This window comes from Panthera uncia (assembly GCF_023721935.1).
Source record: "Panthera uncia isolate 11264 chromosome C1 unlocalized genomic scaffold, Puncia_PCG_1.0 HiC_scaffold_3, whole genome shotgun sequence".
NCBI lineage: Eukaryota > Metazoa > Chordata > Mammalia > Carnivora > Felidae > Panthera > Panthera uncia.
The window spans coordinates 108,221,813-108,234,667 of NW_026057584.1; the positions used below are offsets into that span (position 1 = coordinate 108,221,813).

The following is a 12,855-nucleotide window of genomic DNA, read 5'->3' on the forward strand; positions in this document are numbered from 1 at the left end:
TGCTAAGCACATCTGGTTCCATAATGTTCTTTCCATTCCCTCTCCTTAATCTTTAAAACCCTAAAGTGAGATTACTTCTTAAGTCACTTAGGCCATATTAGAGTATTTTCAAATTAGAATCCTGAATTTTATTCTCAGGTACTTTAAAATTAGGTTTTATCACAAGCCATATTCCTGGCATTTAAATTTCTTCATAATTCAGAAAAGCAGAAAATCTAATATAGTTCACCTAGTTAATCACATCATTTCTTATGAGACAATAATCCATTTTATTTTTACCTGGTTTTATAGAAATAATGCTATGTTTATTAACACAGCTCTCTTTTCCTCCAAATATTCTGAAATTAAACTATTAAAAAAAAAGATATTGGGAGGTCATGTGGGCATTTAAGTTTTGGTCAGATTGAAAGCAAAAGGCTTTGCCTTATAAAAAGGGGTCACTGTAAGTATATGCTAGCATTTGTGAGCAAGGAGATAGGGAGAAAAAGAACAAAGTGATTACCAAAAGATTGAACAGAACAGATAACTCTCTGCTTGACTCTAAAATAATCAGTAACTGAACTTTGAGCCAAGGGTTATTTAGGCTTTGTAATAGGTACAATGACATTATCCCTAACATTTTTACTCCTTCCATATACTCTTGTTTATAAAAGATCAATATACTCATTACTAAAAGGAGATAGGGAAGAAAAAAATGCTATGAAAGTCTCTTCATCTCCTTACTAGATAATTCATTTTTCTTTTTATTTATTTATTTTTATTAAAGTCTACTTGACACACAATGTTGTAACAGTTTCAGGTGTACAACATAATGATCTGACAGTTCTCATGCTCACCACTCTAAGTATAGTCAGTATCTGTCACCATATATTATTACAATATTATTGACTATATTCTCCATACTGGGCTTTTCATCTCCATGACTTATCTATTTTATAACTGCAAGTTTGTGCCTCTTAATCCCCTTCACCTATTTGGCCACCCTCCCAATCCCCTGACAATCACCAGTTTGTTCTCTGTATTTAAGAGTCTGGTTTTTTGTTTATTCATTTGCTCTGCTTTTCAGATTCTACATATAAATGAAATCATATGGTATCTTTCTCTAAGTTATTTCACTTAACGTAACACCCTCTAGGTCCACTGTGTTCTCACAAATGGCGTGATCTCATTCTTTTTGGTGGCTGAGTAATACAGCACTCTATATATACATATCCACATCTTCTTTATCCTTTATCTATCCATGGACACTTAGGTTGCAGCCATATCTTGGCTTTGTAAATACTAGTATAATAAACATAGGGATGCATATATTGTTTTGAATTAGCTTTTCTTCAAATTTCTTTGAATTTCATTTTACCAGCAGACACTGAAAAGATGCTCAACATCACTCATGACCAGGGAAATGAAAATCAAACCATGATGACATACTACCTTATACCTGTCAGAATGGCTAAATCAACAACCTAAGAAACAAGAGGTATTGATGAGGATGTGGAGAAAAAGGAACCCTCATCAACTGTCAGTGGAAATGTAAATTGATACCTTGGAAACAGTATGGAGGTCCAGCAAAAAAATTAAAAACAGAACTACCATATGACCCAGTAATTCCACTACTGGGTATTTATACCCAAAGAAAACCCTTTTTTCTTAACTTTTATTGGTAATGGGTATGCCAACGCACTCTTGGTTGAGACCTCCACACTAGAATATACTCATCCCAAAGGTAGTTTTTCCTCTAGCTATCTTTTATGAAAATAATTAAAGAGAATAATTATCAATAAATAAGGAAAAAAGATGGTGGTCATATCTATCAAAGCTATTCTAGGTTTAAAGAGGTACCAATAAAAACCAACAATTTTCTACATTATAATTTCCAGCTTCTTCTTATGCTAGCACTGAACTCAAATAAGAATATTTACTAGTAGGACAAGATTGAGGTACTCAGTAGAGTTTTAATTCAAAATGAACTTAAAATGTTAATTTAAGTAGAGCATTCAGCTTGTTCTAATGCAACTACAGTGACTGGCAATTTTTACTTTAAAATGATACATACTGTAATGTGGTAAGAAAAGGGAATGAAGAAAGAAATGTAGGTTTAATAACAGTCATGTTTTCTAGTTTGAAAAGCAAAATGTTCTTTAAAAGTGTTTTCTCAACCTATTGCCACAAGAATCCCATGATTTAAAGATGAGAAGAACATTATTGGTCTCAAGTTAGAGAGATGGAATCTGAATTCAGGTATTCCTAATGTTCCTTCACCCAAATTCTAAACCATATAAAAATATATCTGAATAAAGATAAACAATTTCTATTTTGCTTGTATATCATCGCTTCTGCTCACATTTCCAGCATTTCTGAAACCAAAAGTAGGACTTATGTAAGACAGATACTTAGAAGGAAGTAGTTAAGTAGCTTCTTCTGGGGGGCCAAAACAAAAGATCACTAACGGATATATGGGGGTTGGCCCATATGCCAATTTAATCTCTTCTTGTGTTATTAACAATCCTTTTCTGTTACCAGTCTTGGAGTCCCAACCATATCTCTCATTTTGTCCCACCCTCCTGCTTCCTCCCTCTCCATTCATCTGTTTCACTTCCTCCTCTACTTTTCCCTTTCAAGTCCATGCCTCACATATGTTTTCATGTTGTCACATTCACTGCCCTGTTAAAATATATTTATACCAGTGGTTTTTGAGCAATGTAATGCTTTTATCATATAAAAATGCAGATTATTAATGTTTTATGCTACCTGAAGGAGATCCACAGAACTGGGGAGTTCAGAGCACCTCTGCCTCACCCTTGCCTCTCTAATAGGCCTCCTTCAAACAGCACACGGGATCCATTCTGCTTTGTACCACAAGCTTAATTTTAATAGTCTATTATTAATGATGAATAATGAATACTAAAAAAAAAACAATCTGGAAACTCTTAGCACTGCATTTGATAGTACTGCAATAACTAAAACTTAGAGAAAGGCTTATGAACTTAGTCCATCCATTAATTTTAATATATTGGAATTACTTCTTTTAATTTCTTCTCTCTGGTTATTTTTATAATTAAAATAACTAGAGGTTTTATTTAAATTTGTTAAATATTAAAATATCCTAAGTATATAAAGAAAAAATATTTAAGCTTGAGATTGCTAATCTTACAACACTTGATGTAACTTTTGAAGGGACATAAGAAACTAGAACACAGGTACCTGGGAAAAATTACAGAGTACAGGGACAGGCTGCTATTTATCAGGGTTATGTTTAGGTGCTGGCCTACATTAAAGGATGAAGAAGAAACTGAGAAATTGTCCATTTTATGGTTCGGACACTATCATTCTTACCTATTATAGAAAGCCGTTTTTTTCTCTCTGCTCCAAATACTGTGTTATCCAAATCTTCTAGTGATGGCAATGGTTCTAAATTAGCAGCCTATAAGGAAAGGGGATGATTAATACTATTCTTCCCCTTTTGGGGCTTTAAACAGAATCCTTCCCCCCACCAAATACAACCTAGATATTCTACACTGTTTGTAGGTCTTATCAAATCTATTCTTTGAAACTTTATTTCCAGCATAAATTTTCCCAAGTTCTCAGTACTTCTATTAGTTCCATATGTACAGTATATTATACTTACTTATAATTTTGGCTACATGGTTTTGAGGAGCAAGGATATAAAACTATAGCAATTACATTATGTAAGTTTACATTTCATTATATTGAAAATATATCAATGATTATAGAATGTAACTATGTTTCATATTTCACAGGCACAAATCCTATAATCCTTACTGAAAGATGTCTCGATGCGTACCTGTGTACTTCCGTTTATTACAAGTAATATCTTGAGGCTCTTCATATGAATACTACGATCCAGCAGCTCCACAGCTTTGTCCAAGTCATCTTGGGTAGTTAATGGAATTACCAACTGAACAGAAGGGAACATAATGAATCATGCAACCATCTCACCGGGTGAAGTCCTTTCAGGACCATCTTCATTACTATGGAATTATAAATTTCAAAATACCCTGGCTCTTTGTCAGTATAATGAAATTCTGAATGAATAGATGTATCTAAATTGTTTCACTCTTCCCATCCTGCCACCACTAAAATCATAAGACTGAATATGGACAAAAAATTTTTTTTCTTTAATCATCATTAAATTCTTCTAAAAAACACATTTAAAGGTTAAAGATTAATTTTCTAGGATATTTCCATAATGTTGCAAAATGTAAAGTATAGTATCTTTACCCCAAAACAGCATTAAGGAGCACACACAAAAACTACATACAATACTATCCTTCATCTGCATTGATGAAACTCTCAGGTTTTTCTCTATAGTCATACTACCACGGATTTGCATTCTCCAGATTTGCATACCTACAGTGAGTATCACCATCCCAAACACAATGAGCATCTGTAGCAGCTGCCATGGAGGGACCACTAACAATGTACCTGCAATCTACAGTCCACCTCGAGCTCCCTCTGATCCTGGTGACTACACCAGCAATAAATCAGCTAAATGGGTCAGCCATCCATAGTAAACTCTAAATGTGGAAATCTGCTTCCATTAGCAGATTGGATCCTCTTATGGATCAGACATTATAAAGGACAAAAAGCCTCTGAAAGGTCTATGAGAAAGCATGATTCACACAACTTAAGAAAATCAAATACTCTTTTCTTTTTTAAAAAAAATGTAAACTGGGGCGCCTGGGTGGCTCAGTCGGTTGAGCGGCCGACTTTGGCTCAGGTCACGATCTCACGGTCCGTGAGTTCGAGCCCCGTGTTGGGCTCTGGGCTGATGGCTCAGAGCCTGGAGCCTGCTTCCGATTCTGTGTCTCCCTCTCTCTCTGACCCTCCCCCGTTCATGCTCTGTCTCTCTCTGTCTCAAAAATAAATAAATGTTTAAAAAAAAAAAATTTTTTTAAAAAATGTAAACTTAATCGCTTAGGACAACTGTCAATAATCTTCAAAGTATATTCCATTTCACTGAAAGGACAGAATAAAAATAAATGAACCTATTGCACACTTGTTACCTTGCTCTAATTAAGTACAGTATAGAAGCCATTCAAATGTAAAGGCCTAGTTAGTTTGGGGTCCTCTACAGTATGAATGCCTTGAGGACAGAGGCACTAATAACTGACACAGAGAATGCATGGCAACTACTTGGTAAATACTGTTTAATGCATATCATATGGCAAAAGCATCATCTGTACCCAAACCCACAAGCTGACATGGTGTGCACTCTCTGCAGATTTCTTTATGGAAAAAAGCCATTGTTTTAATAAAGGCTTCCAAACACAAATAATGTGGATTCCAGACTAACGTGATTTCCACCGTACAATCCGCTTAAATTTACTTAATAGGTACTTGAAATTATATTCCCAATATCTGTTTGTAGCTACTTTAGTAGTTTTGTACTATTCCAACTTACCTACTATAACCAGGCCTTTTTTTCCTCTATGAGAATTTTTTTTTCTAATAAAAAAAGAATATTAACTGTTTGGTATCACAGAATAAGCATAAATGAAAAAGAATATCCTTTTATTTTCCTATTGATTATGAACCATATTGGTACATCTTGTTCCTATCTTTTGTATTCTTTTTAATTATATTTTAAGCACTAGAAAACATTTTAAAGCAAAGATGATTTTTTTTTCCAGTTTTTCATTTGAGGGGAAAACCTGAATATTTACTTTTACTATACATTTATTGATAATTGGATCGCTTACTTCTCCAAGACACTGTTGCTTCTGGGGAGAAAAGACACTAGTTTAAATCACAATAACAAAATATTAACATAAATGATTTTGTTGTTCTTCAGTTTACTAATGTGAAATCTGGGCATTGTGGAGGAGTATATATATTGGCAGCTTGGGCTACTGCCTATGGTTCTCATGTGATCCCTTGTATGTTCTAAAGTCACCTATTACCAATTTTAAAATGAGGACTAAGAGTTAATAACAAATCCCAGCTTATCTAAATTATATTAAATACATTACACAATGTTTTCCTGCTTAGTGAATTCATTTCAGCCTCAGTCATGAAATCTACTTCCCTCTGTCTTAATACTGATACATCAGTTGTGGGTTAATGTAAATCCTTCCCAAAAACTCAAAATTAGGTCTTGAAGCCCATGCAATAGAACCTAAATTTAAAAGAAGTGATTTATTTGCCTGACTTTGCACAGTGACACATGATAATAGTCCATAGAAAGGTTTTCTTCCTCTAACCATCTAAAATGGGAAAGATCTGGGGCACATGGGTGGCTCAGCTGGTTAAGCTTCCGCCTCTTGATTTCAACTCAGATCATGATCTCATGGTTTGTTCAAGATCGAGCCCCTCATCAGGCTCTGCACTGGCAGCGCACAGCCTGCTTGGGATTCTCTCTCTACTCTCTCTTTCTGCCCCTCCACAGCACTTTCTCAAAATAAACACTTAAAAAAGAGAGAGAGAAAGATCTTAGAAAATCCACTTTCCTTGCCTGCACACCTTCACATCTATCTCCCGTGGCAATACACACACACACACACACACACACATACACACACACACACACACACATGACAACACACATGCTTGACACTATTAGATAAAGAGGAGCCCAACTAACAGAGCCAACCAATCACAGCTTAAATCTCATTGTTTTCAGTCTGGCAAACTAGAAGTTTACAGAATAATGGTTCTTTTAGAACACAGGGATTTATACTAGAAAAAAAATATCTATAGAACTGGAATAACAAGCAGTATAAATGAGTTTTTTGCTTGTCCATACGTCCACAAAACTAATAGACCTTATAAGCTTTTCCCTAGTACCCTCAGTATTGAGGGGCATGCATTGGGTTTGTCATGATGTGAATCAGGACATGGTTAACTCACAGAATCACAGTCTCAAAAGAATCTCTTAGTTGTGAGAAAATTTAAACAACGTGATCTTACCCTACTTAATGTCTCTTCTACCACATTCCTGCCAAGAGGCCACCCAGATATAATGGCAGAACCACTCACAGAAATCCTCAGAAAGCATGAGAAAAAGAAACTGAAAATGGGAGAAATTTTCCAACTTTTAGAAAAAGGGAGAAGGTTCTTGAAACTACAGATTAGCTTGGTGTCAATCCTTAAGAAAACTCTAGAAAAAATTATATAAACAAATTGGAGAACTCAGGGGGATGAAACAGCAATTCTAGGACCTAGAACAGGTACAATATGAGCCAATTATGTCAAACTGACCTCATTTTTCTTGATAGACCTACTAGACTGCTAGACCAAGACAATATTGTAGACTTAATGTATCTTGGCATTTGAAAGCTTTCCATCATACAATTTTAGTTCAAACAAAAACAAAGGTATATCAGGATTCCCCTAAAATCAAAAACAAAGATATATCTGGATTCCCCTAAAATCATACCACGAAATAAAGACTCAAGTTCAAGCCTTTGTATGTGGGAAAATGTACCAGGAAACACTGGTACAGAGGAATGGGGAAGACAGGAAAGGGGCCTATAAAGGATGTGTTATCCAGCAAGTTACCATTGTTGTTAAGTGGAACCTACCTATCCCCACCTCCCACACCATCCTTGAGTCTCATTCTCCCATCACCCCCTGGTACCCCTATCTGTATTTCTGCCTAGACCCTATGGCTGTACCTCTAAAAAGCCCTCAGACTGGCAGGTGGAAATCAGGCTGGCACAAAGAGAAATAGTAAGTGCCAAGACAGGGCCAGGCAACAAGAGGTGTTCGTGGCTAAATGAAAACCCAAAAATTATTAAAAAATAAAATATTAAGGTATTACTATAGTATGATACTCATCACTTTGTTCAGGGATACTACTTGTTTGAATATGGATTTTTGCTTTCTCAAAATATGTTCTGCATTCAGTTGTAAGTGGTTTCTTTAGACAAACTACATTAACATAGTTTTTGTTTTAAATTAATAATGACTCATTTGAAAATCTAGTATTTTCAAATATTTTTATTTGCTCAATGTTTTAACATTTGCAAAGCACTTTTACATGTTCTCTCAAGTTAATTTTTAGTAAGCTCTCCACCATTACTCCATTCGCACTAGCACTTTCCTATTCCTGAAACATAACTAGTCTTTTCCATCTTAGGATCTCTGTAGGTATGCTTCTCAATGGCTCTCTACCAAGAATGTTCTTGCCCTCAAACTTTTTGCAAGTTTGGCTTTTCATACTTCAAGTGACAGTAATTAAATATTACCACCTTAGTTCTTCCTTAGTACCATCTAAACAGAACAGGTACTGCCTGCCCTTGCCTTCATTGTTTTTCATGATATTTTATGCCTGTCCTTCAGAGAACTTAATATATTTGAACAACTCATTATTTAGTTGTCTGCTTCTACCACAAACACAAGCCTATAAACTCCATGAAGCACTGCAATTCATGAATCATGGCATTATGCCTGGCAAATTCAGCAAGTATTTTCTGAGAAAACAACAAATTAACCAATTAAATTGTCCCTGAAATTTTTAAGATTCAAGATCTTGAGATTGCATAGGGTCTTAAAGAAACCTCAGGGATTATCTAATCCAATCTGAATTTTAAGAAGGTTCAAAGGGGGATTTTCCAGGGGCGACTGGATGGTTCAGTCAGTTAAGTGTCCGACTTCGGCTCAGGTCGTGATCTCACAGTTCACGGGTTTGAGCCCTGCATCGGGCTCTGTGCTGACAGCTCAGAGCCTGGATGGAGCCTGCTTCACATTCTTTGTCTCCCTCTCTTTCTGCCTTCCCCTGCTTGTGCTCTGTCTCTCTGTCTCTCTCTCTCAAAAATAAATAAACATTAAAAAAATGGGGGTGGTCCAGAACACAGAGCTCCTCAGTGCCAGATGAAGCCCTTAAAACCACATGTACTGACACACAAACATAATGATCTAATCATGTCCTAAGCAACTTGAAAATAATCCTTTAAAGTTTTAGCTAAACTGTCTGACTACCAAAGCTCTATTGTCTATACACCCAAATGTAGAGTATGAGAAAAAAAGACAGTTCATCAAAACGTAGAGTGTACACATTTTCCAAAGAAGACATCCAGATGGCAAACAGACACATGAAAAGATACTCAACATCGCTCTTCATCAGGAAAAGGCAAACCAAAACCACAATGAGATACCACCTCAAACCTGTCAGAATGGCTAAAATTAACAACTCAGGAAACAACAAATGTTGGCGAGGATGTGGAGAAAGAGGAACCCTATTGCACTGTTGGTGGGAATGCAAATTGTTACAGCCACTCTGGAAAAGTGTGGAGGTTCCTCAAAAAATTAAAAACAGAACTACCCTACAACCCAACAAATGCACTACTAGGAATTTATCTAAAAGATACAAAAATGTTGACTTGAGGGGGCACATGTACCTCAATGTTTATAGCTATTCCACTCATTGTGGAATTTGAGAAAATTTAACAATGAACATAGGGGAAGAGAAGGAAAAAGAAGATAAAAATAGGAGAGGGACACAAACCATAAGAGACTTAAATACAGAGAACAAACTGAGCGTTGGGAGGAGTGGGTTAAATGGGTGATGGGGGCATTAAGGAAGGCACTCTTCAGGATTAAGCACTGGGTGTCATATGTAAGAGATGAATCACTGAATTCTACTACTCCTGAAGCCAACACTATACTGTATGTTAACTTGAGGATAATTTAAAAAAAAAAAAAGTACACAGAGTGAAAATAAAACATAAATAAGCAGCAAACTTCTAAGTAATACGTATGTTTCCTCCCTCAATATGTTCTCATTCAATTACTTGCACAGTAGTGTCTTTAAATCTTTCCACAATGGAAAACACACAGTTCAGTTAGTTAAAATTTACAAATTTACGTGTTTTGTTTCTCTAGCATACCATATCTTTATCAATTTCTAAATAAATATTCCTAAAACAATCTCTTAAATGAACATACTACTTTCCAAAATAAGAGCTATTGAAAGTTAAACTGTACATGTTTACCTCATTGTTGGTATAATGGAGATCCATAGACTGTCCAAAGGCAGTTTTAGCCTTAGATCTCAGATCTTCCAGTTTAACTGGTCTGGGGAACTGAAGGATTCTATGTGGACAGAATGTTAAGATTATTAAAGAGCAGCTGTAAAATGTTCACTGAAAAAAGTGATTAAAATTAAACTTAACTATGTGACCTCTGTATAATGGAATGCAACAAAACTATTAAAAGAATAAAGTTGTTTGTTCTTTGGAGATTCAAATTTTGATTTCTGTACCTTTATCAACTCAACATTTCTGAGGACCTATATATCATGTAAGCATATCCCCAAAATAAGTATTTTTATAAAATTAAAAATTTTTAATTCTAGTATTTTCTTCCTATGTCTCAAAAGATTAGCCTATGCTGACCCTGGGAGCAAGCACCTAAGCTTGGAAATTACTATATTAGACTGGAGTATGCGGGAGGGACCATGTTTGTTCTGCTCACTTTATTCCTTTATGGTCCAATACTTACAGTACTTAATAAATAATGCTCAATGAATGGAAAGAATTGAGAAAATATCCATAAAAGAATAATAGGAAAAAAAGCACGTTGGACAAGTGGATGGTATATGTGGTATATCCAATTTTGTTGACATGTCTGTATAAAACATTTTTACATCTTCAGGTTATATGACTCATGAGCCTGTTTAAAGCCCTTAAAATGGATGCTTTTTCACTAACTGGATTTAATGAGACACCAATAACAGAAGTGAAATCCCATCTTCTCTATCTCCTATTAGGCCTTGTTAACAATTTTGTTGTCAACCACCACCACCACCACCACCACCACCTCTACCACTGCACTAAGATACAGATACCCAATGGAAGGCTAGGCTCATCCCTCTGCTAATTAATTTACAGCCACCATTCCAATCATCTTCCTCAATGTTACTAATCAAATATACGTCATATGACTGAGGTCTCTTGAGAATAATCAAAATTATGAATGTTAAATCCATGTACATAAGCTTTATATAATATCTGAAGGGACAATACAATTATGATAAGGAGAAATATACTTGATTTCCACTGAGTAAAAATAAAAGGAAATAGTAATATTTAAAGGCTGTATTATCCAAGATTTTTTTATTTCCTAAAATAAAAACATTAATAATTGTTACTAAACTTTAGCCTAAATTTTGACACTCTATTATAAGTCTAAGTACATGTTACACATTACCAAAGGACTATTCCATTCTCAATTTGTAAGCCATCAACTTACACTAAAGTCCAGAAAAAACTTTTAATGGTTTTTATGACTTATTTGATTAAATCAATAAACTGGCATATAGTGTTTCTTTGCTTACCTTTTCTCCCCTCTGTGTTCAAATTTGACTCGCACATCATTCTGTAATGAAATGATAAATCATTTCAGAAATCAGATAAAATTTCTACAATTTCTAGATAGTTTTTTCTTAGTCACTCATTTTTTTTTCCCCTTAGTCACTCATTTAAAAAAAAAAAAGCAGGGGGAAAGGAGGTTTCATTTTCAGTGTGAACTCCAATCAATTCATAATGTCTGTCAAAGAGCTGAGTTGAGAACTGTGCTGCTGACTCTGGACTGAAAGCAAAGAGCACCAAAATCTCTTAGTGATCATGCCTATGAGACCCTTGCTAAACCTATGAGAGGGAAATACAGAACATTGGATTCCCACTTTTCGTGTTGGACATCTCAAACAAATTTGAGTTACAAAAATCAAAATGATGCTCATTTGTAAACAGAACAGACTATTTTAAATAAAAACAATTTGTTTATCTTAAGTGCTTTAAGAATGGATGAAATATCAGTATTAGAGGGCAGTTACTACATTCAGTGAAAACTCTACCATTTTTAAAAACGCACACCCATTAGGAAAAATGTATGACAAAAAATATTTGATTCAAAAATGTAAAAGACAAACACTTTAAACAAACCCTCTATAAGATTAGGATATTCAAGGCAAATAATTCATACAATAAAAATATGTGTTTATTAGAATACCTGCTTTTTTGGTGATGACGATTTTGTTTTTCTGGTTTCCTGTAAAGATAATGCTGGTCTACTGGCTTTATGAAGAACAGCCAAATCTTGCATGATTGAGTTCAAAGCTTGCTGATCATCTAGGTATTTTTAAAATAATAGATGCAAAGAATCATAATTTCAATATGTATTTATCATAGACATCAAACACAAATTTGATCATGAAATTTAATGCAAAATGCGTTAATTTAACGCAAAAATGCATCTAGAACATTTTCAATACCTATACTTCTATTATTTTGGTGAAATAAAATTTCCATTACTTAAAAACTGAATACAAGTAACATTAAAACTGCACTAGACTCAAGCACTAGCATCATACTAGATGTTTACACATGAGACATTTATAGGCAAGATAAACTCATTCTGATTCTTCTAATAATGTAACATCCTAGTGTATGGGTGAAAACAGCCCCATCATGACAAATTACTTTCTGTGATTCCTAAATAAAACATCAATAGAATAGCTAAAATTTTAATTAAAGCTAGTAGGGAAAAAATAAATGACTTTCATCATTATTTGGCATTTATGTTCAAAGTACAGAATTCCTTTTAGAGATTTACATCAGTATTTCAAGTCAGAAACAAAAGGCTTTATTCTGTGAATAATAAATGACCTACTGATATTTGTAAGTACTTCCTCACCATAAAGTTCAACAAGACTATATTTAATAGGCTGCTTAAGGATCTCAGCCAGTAACAACTTAAAATGTAACAATGTAAGAAAAATGCATTCCTTTAAAAAAAAAAAGGGGGGGTGAATCCATAAAACTGAGTGAAAGGATCATGAACTTTTAATTTCTTCCAAATAAATCAAAAATTTCTTTCTAAGACTGTAAGTCTGAG

At 34.6% G+C, this 12,855-nt stretch overlaps 1 protein-coding gene across 1 annotated transcript in view; it reads right to left on the reverse strand.

Annotated features, from left to right (window-relative positions):
- The window catches only part of MAP3K2 (mitogen-activated protein kinase kinase kinase 2), a 102,574-nt gene that overhangs the window by 28,782 nt on the left and 60,937 nt on the right, over window positions 1-12,855 (reverse strand). Inside the window, exons 3-7 of the mRNA XM_049615774.1 lie at window positions 11,971-12,089; window positions 11,297-11,337; window positions 9,954-10,053; window positions 3,803-3,916; window positions 3,334-3,421 (exon numbers count right to left, since the gene is read on the reverse strand). Coding sequence (XP_049471731.1) covers window positions 3,334-3,421; window positions 3,803-3,916; window positions 9,954-10,053; window positions 11,297-11,337; window positions 11,971-12,089 — 462 coding nt within the window. The remainder of the gene's footprint in view (window positions 1-3,333; window positions 3,422-3,802; window positions 3,917-9,953; window positions 10,054-11,296; window positions 11,338-11,970; window positions 12,090-12,855) is intronic.